The sequence below is a fragment of the Tenrec ecaudatus genome, chromosome 5 (genome assembly GCF_050624435.1).
Source record: "Tenrec ecaudatus isolate mTenEca1 chromosome 5, mTenEca1.hap1, whole genome shotgun sequence".
Taxonomy (NCBI): domain Eukaryota; kingdom Metazoa; phylum Chordata; class Mammalia; order Afrosoricida; family Tenrecidae; genus Tenrec; species Tenrec ecaudatus.
Window position 1 is genome coordinate 30,628,871 of NC_134534.1, and position 17,090 is coordinate 30,645,960.

The following is a 17,090-nucleotide window of genomic DNA, read 5'->3' on the forward strand; positions in this document are numbered from 1 at the left end:
TATTTTTCGCTCAGCTTTGGACACACAGGTTGGTGTAGCCACTTTGTAAGGGCGATGGCGAAGTTCTTGTTGAATGGTTCGACCACTGACTTGTAACCCAGAGAAGGCCTGCAGGACAGTTGAACTAGACGATGGTTAATTAAACCGAAAGGTCTCTCTGAGATGTGGAGCAAATGTGTTCCCCTTGTCCTTCAGCATTGAAGAGAGCTATTAATGACTGAAGATGGCTGGGGAAGGAGAAGAGAGAGCACTTAGGCTGGGTGTGGCTGACATCACTTTTGTTTTAAGAGAATTCATCATGCGTGGGGTAATAAAGATCTATCTAAGAGATGGATTCAGGTAAGTGTTCCCTAATTGATTTTTATTGTTTACATCAGTTGGGGTTCAAGTAAATAAAGCCGTGCTTTTAATGGTTTTAATAATACCATTTAAAAAAAATGTAGGGCCCCACTTGTTGACTCTGAAATCTTTGTGGCTAAGATGAAAGTTGGCTTCTGGTGCCTAAAACCAAAACGCGAAGCCTTTAATTTATGTCCATTCTTCTGTAATTCTCTCTCCATCCAGACTTTTTACTATGGAGTGTGATTTATGGAGATAAAGAGTTTTCCATTTAACTTGTGAACTGGAAGTAAATATAGCCTCCACTGTAGTTTGTGATGACTGTGCTACAGACGGCCCTGATCCCTAAACCTTCCAAGTCCTCTCTTCACTTGCACAGCTAGGTTTAGGTTTGATTAATCTGGAGATGACCTTTTCAAAACTCTAGTAAACGTTGAGAACAGGAGGTAGCCAGGAAACGACTCTCACACATCTTCCCCAGGACTCTGAAATGGGGTCACTTTTGATGGAACACTAGCCAGCAACCCTCTGCCCTTGCCTTAATCTCATGAGAGTCAATAGTTTAGGAATCTTTGTGTCATGAAATAAGGAGCGATTGCTTGTCCGAGACACCATTCCATAGCTCCTTTGTGCCTGCCCTGGGTAATGTTCCTGGAAGAACCCAGAGAGTTAAAATGACTTGGATTGCTCCCAGTCCCTTCCTCTCTTGCCATCACAATTTCCTCAGGCAATCTCTGAGTATTCCCCGTTGCTATTTACCTCTCCCAATTATATTTGACCTAGCCACTCCAAGTTCCCATCTTTACCCTTTCTTACCAGAGCAGCTGAATGCTACCCACTTTTTTTCTGAATTTACATAATCTTTATACCTTGCTCAGGATGCCAATAACAGGATATCTTTCCAGAAAGCAACTGAAGAAATTGTATGTAATTCTTTCTAGACTGACTTTCTGTCTGTCTGCTGTGTGAAAACGCTTTGTACGTCAAAATTACCGAGTTAGCATAAGATATCAGCTATACCATAATAATGGAGGGGCAGTCAACCCAACCAATAGAATATAGACTAAAGTCGATGTTGACTTGATGTTGGGGCCTTAACAGTCCACATGAGATGTAAGAAAACCAAGCATTATGGAGAGGTTGTGGCGGTCACCAGCATGCGGTGTGTGTGTGTGTGTGTGTGTGCTGGGGTGTGGATGCATGCAGTCTAGTGTGTTTAGATGAGATGATGATGGAAGCTAGAGGAGAAGCACTTGGCAGAGGCTCAGGCTACAGGAGTTGTGAAGGTCAGAAACAGAGATTTCGTTCTTCAGTTGGAGTTTAGAGAACTGGAGGTGGTCTTCATGAAATACAACTAATATGCTGGTGGTAGGTAAAGAGACTATTGGAAAAACGCACACTTCTAGGAATTGTGAAAGTAATAAAGTACTATTGGCCTGGTTCATTGCTATGGAAAGATGATCACAATGTGATTGAAGGAAGAGTAGGTTATGACATAGCATGCAAGCTCTGAATGATCACTTTAACCACAAGGATTTCAGTCAGGGTCAACAAGTTATAAGAAATACAAATTGCCTCAGGGAGGAGATGAGCCAGTCATGGTGCGATATAGAAACGATGAGACATACAACTTTCCTCTAGTCCCTAAACGCTTCCTCCTCCCCCACTCTCATGATCCCAATTCTACCTTACAAATCTGGCTATACCAGGGGGTGTACACTGGTACAGATAGAAACTGGAAACACAGGGAATCCAGGACAGATGATCCCTTCAGGACCAGTGGTGAGAGTGATGAGACTGGGAGGGTGGTTTGGAAAGGGGGAACCGATTACAAGGATCTACATGTGACCTCCTCCCTGGGGGATGGACAACAGAAAAGTGGGTGAAGGGAGACATCGGACAGGGAAAGATATGACAAAATAATAATTTACAAATTATCAAGGGCTCATGAGGGAAGGGGAAGCAGGGAGGGAGGGGAAAAATGAAGAGCTGATGACAGGGGCTTAGGTGGAGAGCAAATGTTTTGAGAATGATGAGGGCAATGAATGTACAAATGTGCTTTGCACAATTGATGTCTGTATGGATTGTGATAAGAGTTTTATGAGCCTCTAATAAAACGATTTAAAATATACAAGTTTTAGGATAAGTCAAAAAGTATTGCTACAGGGGCCTGAGTCTATACATGTGTAGATTTATTACAAACAAAACATTTAAAACAAGTGTGTGAGATTGGTGGGTTTCTGCAGACAAGTTCTCCCTGCAATACCTTTACTGTGGTCTCCTTAGTGTGACTCCTAAAGAAAGAGCTAATCAAAGGGGCGGCTTCTGAGGGGATCTGCTAGGCCAGTGACATTCAAGGCAGAGAGGTCAGATCCGAAGTGTATGGTGGCTCTTTTGGGAAATTCCAAAGGAGGTAGTAATCTCGACAGCTTTTTCTCAAAGGACAAGGAATGATCTTGGGGTCTCATTATGAAAAGTTTTAATAAATTGAAAATTGCATTCATTTTTTTAAAAATCACCACAGTGTACCTCCTCATTTTTGGGGGAAGAGAAAATTATTGAATTTGGCAGACCGAGACACCAGCAGAGCTGTATCACACCGAATCCAACAAGACCTATGGGAGCTTTTTTGACACAGAGTCCGTAGTGGCTTGGTTTTTACAACAGACGAGGTAAACACGGAGAGTAACTTTTGCAAAACCATCATCCTAGGCCTGTGATAAAGATCATCTGGAGCGGCCTTTGGTGATCCATCAGGTCAGAATTAGGGAGGCAAAGGAGACAGCTTTCTCCTGTTTGTGTCTCTTGTTCCAGAGGGGAACTTTCTTATGTCTACCTTACTCTGGGAGTTCTGCCGTCACCTCACTAGTCCTTGTCTACCTTCCTGTCTGCTCAATGTGCATGTTCCTCTCCTCTTCTTCCTTCCTTCCTTCCTTCCTTCCTTCCTTCCTTCCTTCCTTCCTTCCTTCCTTCCTTCCTTCCTTCCTCTCTCCTTCCTTCCTTCCTTCCTTCCTTCCTTCCTTCCTTCCTTCCTTCCTTCCTTCTTCCTTCCTTCTTGAGTTTTAATCTTTTTATTGGTCCTCATTCTTTGAATGTACCCAATTATCCTATGAGATTTTCACAGGGCACTCTTATGCTGATCCAAATATCAAGCTCATTTAAAAGGCACATGATTTGGATCCATCAAGGATCCCCCAACTGTAAGCGGAAGAGTGGAGGAGCCTGGTCATGCAGCGGATACATGTTGGGCTGCAGACCACGACTTTGGCCCTTTGAAATCACCAGCTGCTTCATGGGAGGAAATTGATGCTTTTTACTCCTTTAAAGAATTACAATCCCTGATATCCACAGGGGTAGTTCCGCCCTGTCTTCTAGGGTCATTATGAGTCAGACTCAACTTCATGGCAATAAGTTTTTGAGTTTTGATGTGGAAGAGTGCTGCCTTCTTCCTGGAAGGGCTGGCGAGATGGAAACATCACTTTTAAGAAGTGGTGCACCCAGATGGAAGAAATTTTAGACATAGATGGAAGATGCTTTAAGAAATAGTAGCTTCTTTTTGCTTGTACTTCATGAAAGAAGTGCAGGCAGCATACTCCTTAGAAGCAAGGATGACAAGACTTTTTCGCATGTATTTTAGACGTGTTGTCAGGAAAGACCAATTCCTGTAGAAATCACGATTGGTGAAAGAAGAGTCATCAAAAGGTGAAAGACCCTTAATTAAATGGGCTGACAGCGGCTGTCACGGTGGTCACAAACATAGCCATTATGATGAAGGACACGGGACCAGGCAGGATTTTGCTCTGTTGTACAGAGTGTTGTTTCAAAAAGTTGGGATAAATTGGTATTAAAGGGTAATGGAATCTCCCCCATGGGATTATAAAGCATCTTGTAGTCATGGACAAACTTGCAGCAGATACATACATATATAGAAAATGGTCAGTGTCTTAGCAGGGATTCTGTGAACTTGTTCTTCAATGTTCCTCAGTATCTCTACTCGGTTTTTCTCAAAATGGTCAAATAGTTGTGCTTCGTATTTCTCACATGCTGATTTTAATTTATTTTTCCATTCCCTGTTCAGTGTGAGTCTTTGTTCGTCTACTTGAGGCTAAGAACTCCAGGGTTGTCATCTGAGGTTCGCACGTCTTGTTGGCCTGGCGCAGCCAACCAGTCTGCCATCTTGACTCCTCCACCTGAGCTTGATTTTAGTATTTTCGAAAGACATACTTACATGATTCTCTCAGGGAGTGTGCCTGGTTAATGTCTTGACTAAAATATCTTTATTATGCTCTCATTCCTAAACTATCATTTAACTTCTTACAGATACATAATTTGGCCATCATGTTCCTTCAGCATGCTCAAGGTAGAATTTCACTATCTTCTACTACTGCTTGTTTCTATGAGATAACTGCTGTCAGTCAACTTTTCCTTCCTTTGTGAGGAATCTGGTGTGCTGTTTGGACTTTGTTCACTGGTATAAATATGTGGATACTTGTCTATTTGCTCTCCCTAGGACTGTTCTTTAAGAACTAATGTCTTTCTCGAATCATCCTGGAAATAGTCATTCCTTATTGTATTTTGTAGCTTATTCATTCTCTCTATTTTCTCCTCTGGAATATCTAATAATCAAGTATTTGAACATTTCCCCCACCTGTTTTTTTTGTTGATATGATTCTTAACATTTTATATTTTCATGTCTTTTTCTTTTGCTACAGGCTATGTAGTTTCCTCTTCTTCCAGTTAATTCATTCTCTTCAGAGATGAGCATTTTTAAGTTTATTTTTTATTTCTTTCTAATTTGCATATTTATACACTCTTGTTCTTATCCATGTAATTTCTATTTCTTTAATTTTTTTCAAAAATAACCCGGGACACATGCATTTAAAGGCGACTTCATATTCTGTTGTTTCTGGTTTTCCAGGTGTAAATTCTCCCATTTACTGGAACCGAGGACTCCCTGTTTGTGCGGTTGGCCCTTTTTCAGTTTGAGGTTGTTTTGGGTGGTGGCAAGTGCCTTTGAGTTGGTTCTGATTGTTAGCAGCCCTCTGTGCACAACAGAACAAAACCGCACCCGGCTGGGTGCCATCCCCACCATCATTGCTCATGTTTGAGCCCATGCGTGCAGCTACTGTGCCAGTCCATCTTGTCGAGGCCTTCATCCTTGTGACTGCCCTGACACGGTACCAAGAAGGATGCCCTTCTCTAGGGAATAGTTCTCCTGACAACATGTCCAAAGTGTGTGAGATGAAGTTTCACCGTCCGTGCCACTGAGAATTGTTCTGGCTGTTCTTCTCCAAGGCAGCCTGGCTTGTTCTTGCATATGACACGTTCGGCATTCTTTACCAGAACCAAAGTCAGAGGCATCAATCCAATTCTTCTTCAGTCTTCCATATTCAAAATTCAGTTTTCACATGCATAGGAGACAATCGAAAATACTTTAGTCCTCAGTGACCTCCTTGCTTTGCAACACTTTAAAACGGTTGTGTGCAGCAGATTGACCCCAATCCCAGTGCATTGTTTGATCTCTTGACAATGATCCACAGTCCACGATTGTGGATCCTAGTCTTTGACCACTGCAGCCCTTTCTCCACTGACCACGATTGGTGCAATTGTGAGGACTGCTGTCTTCTTTACATTGAGTTGTAATTTATATTGAAGGTTGCAGTCCTTAATTTTCATCAGCAAATGCTTCAAGTCCTTCTCATCTTCAGCAAACAAGATTTTAAGGTAGTTTTCCATATCGGCAGTAGGTTCCAAGATTATAGAAATTGTCTAGAGAACAGTTTTACATTTTCTTCTCGCTCGTGCTCTCTCTCTCTCTCTCTCTCTCTCTCTCTCTCTCTCTCTCTCTGTTTGAAAGCTCTGGACAGACTTTATGTTCAATTGTTGAGTTAAGGATCTCAAAATATATCAATAATTTTTTGGGGTTCCACACTTATATGTCTTGAAGGGTTGGCGATTTTCTTTCTCAGGGGTGTTCTTTCTCTACTGAACATATGCATTCCCCAGCCTCCATCCAGGGTCGCTGTCCCTCTCTGTGGTCGGTTGGGGTGAGCAGGGGTTCTAGTGTTTGGGTCATACAGTGGGCTAGATGTCTCCTTAGTATATAAAGTGGGCAGAATGTCAGCTGTCTGCATGCACATGTCTTGACCTGGGTTCAGAACCCTGCCTGAGTTCTGCCTCCATTAGATCCAATAGACCACGAGTGATTCAGCTTAAGCACCTAGCCTTAACTTGCCCTTTAGCTTCTTCATGTCCTCCAAACTTTGGGTGTATCATATATTTTTGCTTGCATTTTATTCAGCATCTCTCTTTGATCGGAAGCATGGGACAAAAGACATTTTCCTCTCTGCACTGTACTTATTAGAAATTCGATTATATCTGTATTGAAAACTGTTTTGTCTTTCCTCTTACAGCTAGCTATGTGTCAAATCCCATTTGCAAGGGTTGCTTGTCTTGTTCGAAGGACAATGGGTGCAGTCGATGTCAGCAGAAGCTGTTCTTCTTTCTTCGAAGAGAAGGGATGCGCCAGTACGGAGAGTGCCTGCACTCCTGCCCGCCGGGCTACTACGGCCACCGAGCCCCAGAGATGAACAGATGCGCAAGTGAGCACTTGACCTTCTCTGTCCCATTGTATTGTTTGTAAAACTTAGGGAAGAACTAAGATGGAACTGGTGACATGGAAATGGTGGTAGGCACCCCCTTCCCCCAGTAAAGTCTAATCTCAAATTTCAAAAAGAATTGGGATAAGAGAGATTCTGTTATTTTTTTAGGCATATGAAGATATCACACATGCATCTTTTTAAGATTACCAAAATATTGATTTTTCATAACGAGGATCAGAATTCTAGCAGAAATAAGAGAGGTGAGTAAGAGTACAGTAGGAAGCAGAGGAAAGCCATTGCAGGTATCATAGATCAGAAATGGTATCCGGTCAGAAGCTCGTGCGTGACAAGATCCAGACTTTAGGAAGAGAATCATGGGAATGTGATTATTAATCGCACAGGAAGAACTGAAGAGGGATTTGGGGCCATGTTGACCTGCTGTCCTTTTCACTGTAGCTCCACGGGGTGCGAGGAAGATGACATGGGGATTTAAGGCGATGAGTCAAGGCATGTAGTTCATGCCCTAATCGTAACATTGCACGTGTGGTGTATGGGTGCGGTGCTCACCACCTGACGTACAGCGTAACCTGGGACGCGGGGAGCGAGAGAAGCTGCAAAAATTGGGACGTGTATGGGCAATCTGGAATGAATGGGCACTTTGGCTGTACCTTAAAGTTTTTTGATAAAATGTTCCTAAGAGAGAGAGCATTTCAATCAGGAGTTCACAAGCACATTTTGGCTGAATGCAATCGCTCTTCTCAGAAATGAAGAGACAAGCAGTGATGGTAAGTCAGCCTTTTAAAGAGAATCTGCATGTGACTGGACTTCCACTCATTACCCACTGGGGTTGTACTTGTTGTAAGTGAATGTAATCAATGTCGCAGCTCACTGACCTTGAGAAAATCATTATTTAATCTGGTACAAGCGGGAAATACTTATTAGGAAGCCCCTGTGATGCAAGAGAAAGAGGAAAACTATTTCTTAATTCTTTGGGTGACCGTGATTCTTTCAGACTTCCTATTTGTACTTTTTCTTAGATATTTTATGCACATTGAATCTGTATTACGTATGTATACATAGTCCATTCAGAACACGAGACATTTAAGTTGGAAAAACCATTTCAGGCTCAGGGTTTGAAATCACAGTCACTTTTGGTTAAGCTATTCCTGTTCAGCAGTGGAGACAAGCACCTCTACTTCAAGCACTCAGCTTTACAAACCCGTTTCGGTGAAAGGTGCTCACCTCCTCTCTGACCTCTCAAGTGAGGATGTAATTGCGAAACAAAGCCTTTCTTCTGAAGGAAGGCTTTCTCTAGGAAATGAGGTCAAGTTCTTGTTCTACAACTGAGTTCGACTTCTGGGTAAAACACTGTGAAACTCACTTTGACATTTAAACATGCTATGGAAGCCCTGGTGGCAAAGCAAGGTCAGCAGTTCGAAGCCGCCAGCTACTCTGTGGGAGAAAGGTGAGGTTGTCCATTCCTGTATACAGACTTGTCAGACACCCACAGGGGCAGTTCTAACCTGCCCTGTAAGGCAGGTATGAGTCAGAATTGACTCAATGACAGTGAGTTTTATTTATTTTTTTAATTAAAAATAAATTATGTAACTATTTGAGGCATGCAGTGAGGCAGAAAATAAGACTAGTCATTATGCTGATATGATATTAAATGATATTTATCTTTTATTTTCTCTTTCTGATTCACTGATAAATCATTTGTGGGATAAAGGTGTTTGATTTTAATTGTTATGCATATTCCTTGCTAGTCACGTAGAAAGAACATGGACATAAAAGGGTGTGTGTATGGGGGTGGGTGCGGAAGAGCCATAGAATAAAACAAACTCAACAAAAGCTACTTCAGTATCACAAAAGTTAACATTTTGATTCCTGTTCTTGCCTGTTTCTTTGCATATTTGCCTCTCACTTTCACTTAACAAAAGTGATATTGTTCCATTGTACAACTTGTTTTAATTTAATAAATTGTGAACAATCTTCATGTTGTTAACTCTGCCTGCACATATTCTGCTGAATGCATGTACCATGATATGTTTAGCTAACTGTTGAAATTTCCCTTTCAGCAGTAGCGGTCAAATGAAGACCATCTGTGTAGACCATTCTCCTTCTGTCTCATAAGCGCACGCACATTTTTATCCCTTGGCCTAGTTTTTTTTTAAGGCAAACTTTTAAGCATTAATACACATTTGAAAGATTTTTTATATGTATTGCCTTCTAGAAAAAAATTGTACCAGTACATATTTACTAATGACAGGCATTTTCCCTCGAATCTCACCAATACTGGATCTTGTTGAAAAATAATATGTAAAAAATTTTGTATGCTTATTTTTTAAGTTTTTTATTTGGCACTCCATCCACATATCATATAATCCAGTAGTTTCATCATATCAGGAAGATTGTGCAATCGTTATCACAATCAATTCCAGAACATTTTTTTCTTCTTTGTACACATTATAATTTGTGTCGTATGCTTCTTTCTTTTTTTATGTGTAAGAGTGAACTTTATATCAAGAAGTAATTATATATCAAGGAAACATCCCAGTCCATTCCATAAGTCCGATCACTAGTCCATAAATCTGTCTTCTGACTCACTCAGCCACATGCAATGATGCAGAATGCAGGAAGATCACGGGTTGGTGGGTGCAAAGTCATATGGATCCAATGGCGGTAGCCACTTCACAGGGCTTTGGATGCCATCAGTGTGGCTCAAAGTGGCTCATCAATAGGAAAGTGAAGCAGAGAGAGGCAGGGGAAGTTCCCAGGATCCTCCTTTATGAGAAGACCATAGCCACAAGGACGTACCATCAGGCCATGGCTGGACTGACAGGCTAGACTCCAACCCTTCACTGTATTTATTAAGTTGACCCAAGATGATGTAACTACCGCAGACCATTCCTGAAAGCGTGCCGGAAAATGAGCCCGTCATGTTGGAAGACGTTCCATAATTTTCCCATTACTATCGAGTTGAGCCTTACTCACAGCGACCCTGTAGCTCAGAGAAGAGGCATTCCCATAGGGCTTTCATGGTTTTAGTCTCTACATGCTTCGCTTCATTGAAACTCAAGACATTGAAGTGTAAAATGTGGATTAGGGGTACCTACTGACAAGGACAGCTACTAACTGAAAGGTCAGTGGTGGGATCCCACCCAGGAGCTCTGTGGAGCAAGGACCTGGCCATCTGCCCTTGTCAATGTTATAGCCTCATGGGTTCCCTGTAGCACCTCATGTGATTTCTCAGTTGTGTGCTTATTTTCATGGATTCAAACTCTCGTCTTTAGGTCGTACCCCAGTGCTTCACTCAGTGAACCATTAGGGTTCCTCCAATACAATGAGCAGGTCTTTGTTTGAAGATGAAAGGGTGGGAATGACTGCATTTTGGGAGACAGTTTAGAGTACTTTATAAAGTTTAAAACTTTAGTAACCATTTCTTCCTTTTTTATTAATAGTCAAGGGGAATCTGTTGTTAGAGAAATTTCATGTAGTGATGATTTTGACAGGAGTTATGCACTGGGTGTTCATGAAGCTCATAGCTATCAGCTCACCTGCACTTAGGGGTAGGTGACTTTTAAGATTTCTTTAAAAAAATTTTTTTACTATAGTTTTATTAGGGGCTCATACAACTCTTATCACAATCCATACAGACATCACTTGTGTAAAGCACATTTGTATATTCATTGCCCTCATCATTCTCAAAACATTTGCTCTCCATCTAAGCCCCTGGTGTCAGATCCTCCTTTTTTCCCTCTCCCTCCCTTTCCCCCTCCCTCATGAACCCTTGATCATTTCTATTGAAGGGAACAGAGAAAGGCAAATCCTGGATGACTCTCAGGTTTCTGTTTAAGGGTGATATAAATCCTCATGGCCCCAGTATGAGAGAATACAACTATGGGGTAGGTGTGGGCTTATTTACAGTTACTGGTTTGGGTTTTGATCGAAGGAGCCCTGGTGTTTAAGCATTTGGCTGCTAAGTAACAGGTTGGCGGTTTGACTCTTCCAGCCTCTCTGCAAGAGAGGACGCCTGGCCATCTGCTCCCCTGGAGATCACAGCCTGAAAAACTCAGGGGACAGTTCTACTCTTCCCTGTGAGGTTGCCATGAGCCAGAATCAGGTGGGCAGCTATGGGCTGGGTGTTTTGGTTCATTGGCAATGATAGGCCTTCCGGTATAGAAACATTGAGTTTGTGAGGTGACACGTCATGGGGAGATTATACAGTCAGGAGTTGAGTATGCTTTTAGTAAAACCAGATTAGATTTTTCCTGTTATCCTGTCTCATCTTATAGCTGATGGTTTCAAACTGCTGACCTTCCGGCTTGCAGTCCAGTGAGTAACCACTCTGCCAACAGGGCTCCTTAAATGCAACCTAGAAAAGTTAAATAGCTGTATGAAGCCATCAAGTAGTGCATAGTAGAGTTGATGTGGGATGTGTGTCTGACTGGTGAGAACCCCCATTTTTGGCCAGAATGATTTTTAGCTTTGTTCTAATGGGATCGCTTTATACATTTGTAAACTAAGTCACCAGTAATTTGAAAGTATCATTGCTTTAATGAACATTCCCATTTATTAATTTATTTTTGCGATACAATTATGTAAAGGCAATGGCACTCACTTCTGGAGGCTGAGATGCTCAATGTGTCTACGTGTGCAGAGGTGGTGAAAAAGCAGCCTCCCCCAGCCATCCCACTGTTGATCATGGGAAAGTTTTTTTAATGCCTTTAGTGAAGATGAGTGGATAATCCATCTCTGATATTAAACAAAAACAAACTTCCTTTGTAAAGATTTATAGTCTCAGAAGCCCTATGTCGTGAGACTTCATTACTTTAGACGTGTTATCAGAAGAGACCAGTCCCCGATAGAGGACATCGTGCTGGATAATGGAGAGAGGCAGCAATAGAGAGGGAACCCTCAGCAGAATGACTGGCACAGTATTGGCAGCAATGGGCTGGCAGGAGAATCAGTGTGAGGATGGTTAGTTCTGTGGTAGACAGGGCTGCTATGAGTCAGAGCCCAGTTGGCAGCCCCTAACAGTGACCGTGGATGTAATGAGCCATGGTTTAGAATGTGCCTCATTCTCCCTATAGACTGAGTTCTGATAAGGAGAAGTAGTAGTGTATTATAGCGTTGTGCCTTGGAAAGCAAATTATAGCAATATATTTCACATTGATCTTAAAGGAGAAGATGCTTATTCAATTAAGGACTATTTCGTCTGGTGCGTATACCGGTGTCTAGTTGACAACCTGGCCAGGACTCTGAGAGGGATGAAGAAGTTGTCCTAATGAACATGCATGCTCACACGTCTGAGACTTAGTTGAAGGATTTCTTCTTCTCCTTTTCCCTCTCCCTCCACACGCTCCCTAACCGAGGTGGACACCACAAGGGAGTCTTTCCCTAAAACAGACTAGTCGATAGCAAAGTAGACTTCATGTCTGAGAACATTGATTCTATTGGAATATTCCTTTTACCATATGGCTCCTTGCAAAAAGAAAATAAGATGTTGACAGGACCAGTCTATGTACGTACTTACAAATGAGACTGCCTTTCACTATTTTTTCTCAAATGAAAGGTCGATTATGTTTTTCAACCCCCAGTAAGGATTTCAAGACCTAAAAGTTGTCCTTCTAAAAGAAGTCCTTCTGTGGTAAATCACACACCTCTAAAATTGCACTGGATGGCCCCGTGTTTAGTGTTACCTTGGGTGATTGCACAGTCAACTCTGGGACCATATCTGGTGGCGCTCCGCGAGTTGGAATCAACTTGATGGCAGTGGGTTTCATGATTGGTTTGAGGTCCTTCTAATATCTCTCAAAAGCCTATGTAGAAACATCATAGTGAAATAACAAGTGTTTCTGTTGGTAGTCTCTGAAATTTTGTAGGCATGTGACTCTATTCATACATATTTAATTTTATTGAGAATACACACAGTAAAAAATACACCAAGGCCCCATTTCTACATGTGCAGTTTGTTGACCTTGATTCCATCTTTCTGGCTGCGCATCCCTGCTCCTCTTCTTTTCTGAGCTGTTCCTCCCACGAACACAACTCACTGCCTCCCAAGGGACCTATTGAACTTCTCAAATTGCTATTGTCAATCTGGACCCATTTATTTCGTTCTTAAAAGAGCACAATGTGCCAAGCAGGCATTTTATTTCTTAGCGAAGTAAAGCTGTTGTTTGCTGTTCAGGAGACTTAGGGGATATTTTTTTTTTTAAGATTTAAAAATTATCTCAAGGCTTTAGTTCATCAGACCCCATGACTCCAGAAAATCTGGAGTCCATAAGAATTTGAAGTTGTCTTCTGCATGTTCTACCTTTTGATCAGACGTTTTCTATGGGACTTTTCATCAAACTGTTCCGTAACAGTATCCAGGCACCACGCAGTTGTTCTGACCTCACAGCAAAGGAGTGCTTGTTCATGGAGGCAATTGGCCACCATTCCCTATCAGCCTCCTGTTCCCGACTCTTCTTCCTCTGCTGCCCCAAGGAAAGAGACCCATAGCTATACCTTGGATGAAGACTTGTAAGCCTCCAGGACCCCAAGCATGGCACAGTGTACTCGAAGGGAGAACAGAGGTACTAAACATGATTATGTACCTGTTCACCGAGATGTCCCGTGAAACCATAATCCTAACTTTCCAAACCAAGAAGTCAAACCCACGACCTTATTGGCTGTACATAATCAGCTTCAGAAGCCACTCATTGGTATTAAAAATGTATGTTACACAACTCTTTTTATAGGTTAACTTTTAAAAGTTTACAACTTATTGATGACAAGTAATTAGCTATGCAATCCGACCTGTCATCAATATAATTTTTCTATCACATATGTAAACATACTTGTATTTTAAATATATATATTCAGTAATCTAAGTTTCTCTTTCACCTCACTACTAGCTAATTTACATTTAAAGCTTATTGAGAATGACACAGATTGAGACCTAATCTTCATCTTCACATGTAAGAAACACCTCCTCTTGTCAAGTCAGTGGAGTAGGTCAGACCTATAGGACTTGTAATGCTCTCAGTCTCCATGGCAGCAGCTGCCGTGTCTTACTTACACAAGCTGGTGGCTTCCAACTCCTCCCCTTCTGGAGGATATGGTCAATTGGTGCCTGATTTGGATATGGGGCTCTTTATAATCTAAGGTGGTAGTGGTAGAAAAGCATACTAATACATTAAATCTTATAAAGTAAACTCTGTTACAGGGTCTATTCTCAATGGAAGGACATTTGATAGATTTATTAATCATTCATCGGATACATCTATTATCATCTGGCACATCAGGAACCACTGCTAGGCACTGTGAAGACAGAATAGAGCAAGGCATGCTCCTTTTCCCTCGTGGACCCCTGTGCTTTAGATCCAGGGTTCTACTGAACTCCCTTAAAGATTACAGCCTAGGAAACCCCATGGGGCAGTTCTACCCTGTCCTATAGGGTAGGGTCACAGTGAATCAGAATTGACTCAGCAGCATGCAATAGCAAGAGTGGGATATGCTCATGGAGATGCGGTTAGAGAGGAAGCTGAGTTTGTCTAACAAGAAAGCTAAGTTAACTCTGGAAGTGAAGGTGAGCCAGGGGAGGATTTTAAGGAGGGGTAGTGGCATGATCACTGTGTTTTCAAAAGATCACAAAGGAGGTTGTCTAGATGTAGAAGCCTAAGTAGTTTCATCATGGAGATCCATGGTACCAATATGGCTAAAGAATGCAAGCTTTAAGCAATAGGCCAATTCCGGGGGTGGTGGTAATAACGTCAGTCATGGTCATAGTCTGGCCCGTTGGTATTTAGTGCTGTCCTCAGTAAGGTGCAAGAACTGCCTGCCTCTTGTGCTCGACATGTTTTCACAGTATTATACAATCTTCTGTGGAAAACATCCAGGGCATTCTTTCACCTTATTTGAGCTAGACGACAAGTTATATCAAATAGATAGCCTAAGAGCTAGAATCGTTTTTCCTTGATGGAAAAGATGGGTCTGAAATGATCACTGTACTCGAAATTTTACTTTTAAACTATGCTGCTAGCTAATAGTGGGCGGAAAGGCTGCCCCGCGGGTTAATAGAGGGCCTTTTTGTTTTCATGCTTGCATTTAAGATTCTTGAGGATTTGGCAGTTCTCTGGAGTGTGCCTTTTCCTTCAGCAAAGTCTCAAATTTGACAACATTCTCCTATAAAAGCAGATACAACCTTGCGCTCTGATTTCTTTAGTGCAAGTCATGCATGTATTTTAGTTTTAAAATGCTGTCACATATGATCCCAAGTTGATATCCCCATCTAGAGATCAGGTCACAGACGTTTGAAGAAGTTTATTGGCCAGCCCCAGGCTCTGCTGCTCAATAGCACCACGGAGGCCGTTTCTTCTTTAGGTAGCAAAGTAGGTAGACTGGTAATGACAAAGTCCCCTTCCCAAACAGAGACAGATGGATAACTCCGGCCGTGCTGCCGCTGCTGTTCTTAGCCGGGGTCAGACTGACCTCTTATGGAATGGTAGCCCATGTAGAACACAGAAAGCTGTGACCCTGGGGCCTTTCATTGGCTGACTTTTCAGAAGTAGATCCTACAGGCCACTCTTCCTGGTCAGTCTGGAAGAACCCCATCACGGCAACATGAAGACCTCTGCCGGCAGCCAGATGGAACCCGCGGTCTGGGGTTGAGTCTTTGTCTTCTGCAGGGAAGGCGAGAGCTTTGCCAGTAAACTGCCAACACCATGGTCTTATCAGATCATCCGAAAGCCCGAAACGGTGCCTCTTTTACCCAACAAGCATCCGTGCGAAGTTACTCTCTCTCCATCCTTTCTTCCCACCTAGCCCATAATTCATGAGTCAATGGCATAGCAGTTAAGAAATTGAAAGCTTATCAATTTATAAGGGACTGTTGACAAGTAATCAAGAGGATTTTCCCCGTGAATTATCGGGATAGTGTAAACATATGTGGGGAAAGTGTTTCTAGGTGGAGAGATGAAACCGCAGCATTACTGTTCTTGTTTGATTATTTGTCTTATACACACAGCCAGATGATGTACGTAAGGCATCACGATGCCTCCTGGAGCTTAAACGTTACCATTACATGCTTTAAACATGTCCCCCTTCCCCCCAAGAGCCAACAGGAACTTTAGTCATTTTCTGTCCCGAGAGCTACCAAACTGTAGCTCTCGGCCCAAAAGCCAGCCTCCCGCCACCTTTCGGCTGGGCCATTGAGCTAAGAGAAGCATTTAGATTTATTTAAAGTGGTTCACAGAAAAATCTAAAGAAGACAGTATTTCATGATGCCTAAAAAGGATATTAAATTTAAATTTCAGTTATCCATAAGCTTTTCTGAGAAAACAGTCATCGGTTGTCATTTGAGTTTTGTCCGTCGCTGTCACACAGGCAGGAGTTGAATAGTTTAGGCAGAGATCATACACTCACAAAGTCTAAAGTGCCTGGCACGGTCCTGGGAAAGTCTGATGATGCTCGTTCTAGGTGATGTGGCTGTGAACAGATTCAGAAGTTCTCCCTATCTTGCATGCACGTTCCCATTTGGTTGGGTGGCCAGACCTGCATCTTCCACCATTTTGAGAAGTCCAACTGGGATTCAATTCTGCAGTCCACAAAGCCACTCTGGTTCCACATTCATATGAACAAAGGGACAAGTTACCAAAAAAGGAGAAGCACAAAGAGTAACCAAGATGTGGGGGATACGCTACTGGCAGGACTTTAAAATCTGATAGAACATATTAAATTGGTTTATAATTTTTAATATTTTTCTTTTTACTCTTTTAATTGCTTATAAAAGAGCTCTTTCTGCTTTATCTTGAAGCAGTCACCCTTATCTCACCCCTCTGGGATGGAAAACACCTCTGTGCGCATAGTATCCCCTGCGGATGCGTCCAAGTTGTAGTTCCACTCGGTGGCAGCATGGTTTTAAGTGCACATCGTGTGCATATAGGAGAGATGAAACCAACAGTTTAAAGTTTATTTCTACACATCTGACCACGTTTTTTAATAGAAACCTCGCTGTTTGGTGTAGGTGCGTGGGCAAGACGTAATAGATAAACCTTCCACTATTACAGCACAGTGTCCAGCCACGTCTTTCCCAAGTTTTACTTTCAGATGTTTTCAAATGAACGACTGCAACGCTTACGTTAAAACGACTAAAGGAGAAAG

At 42.2% G+C, this 17,090-nt stretch overlaps 1 protein-coding gene across 1 annotated transcript in view; it reads left to right on the forward strand.

The window, feature by feature from the left end:
• Positions 1–17,090, forward strand: part of RSPO2 (R-spondin 2) — a 186,870-nt gene that overhangs the window by 89,935 nt on the left and 79,845 nt on the right. The window contains exon 3 of the mRNA XM_075549362.1: positions 6,753–6,941. Coding sequence (XP_075405477.1) covers positions 6,753–6,941 — 189 coding nt within the window. The remainder of the gene's footprint in view (positions 1–6,752; positions 6,942–17,090) is intronic.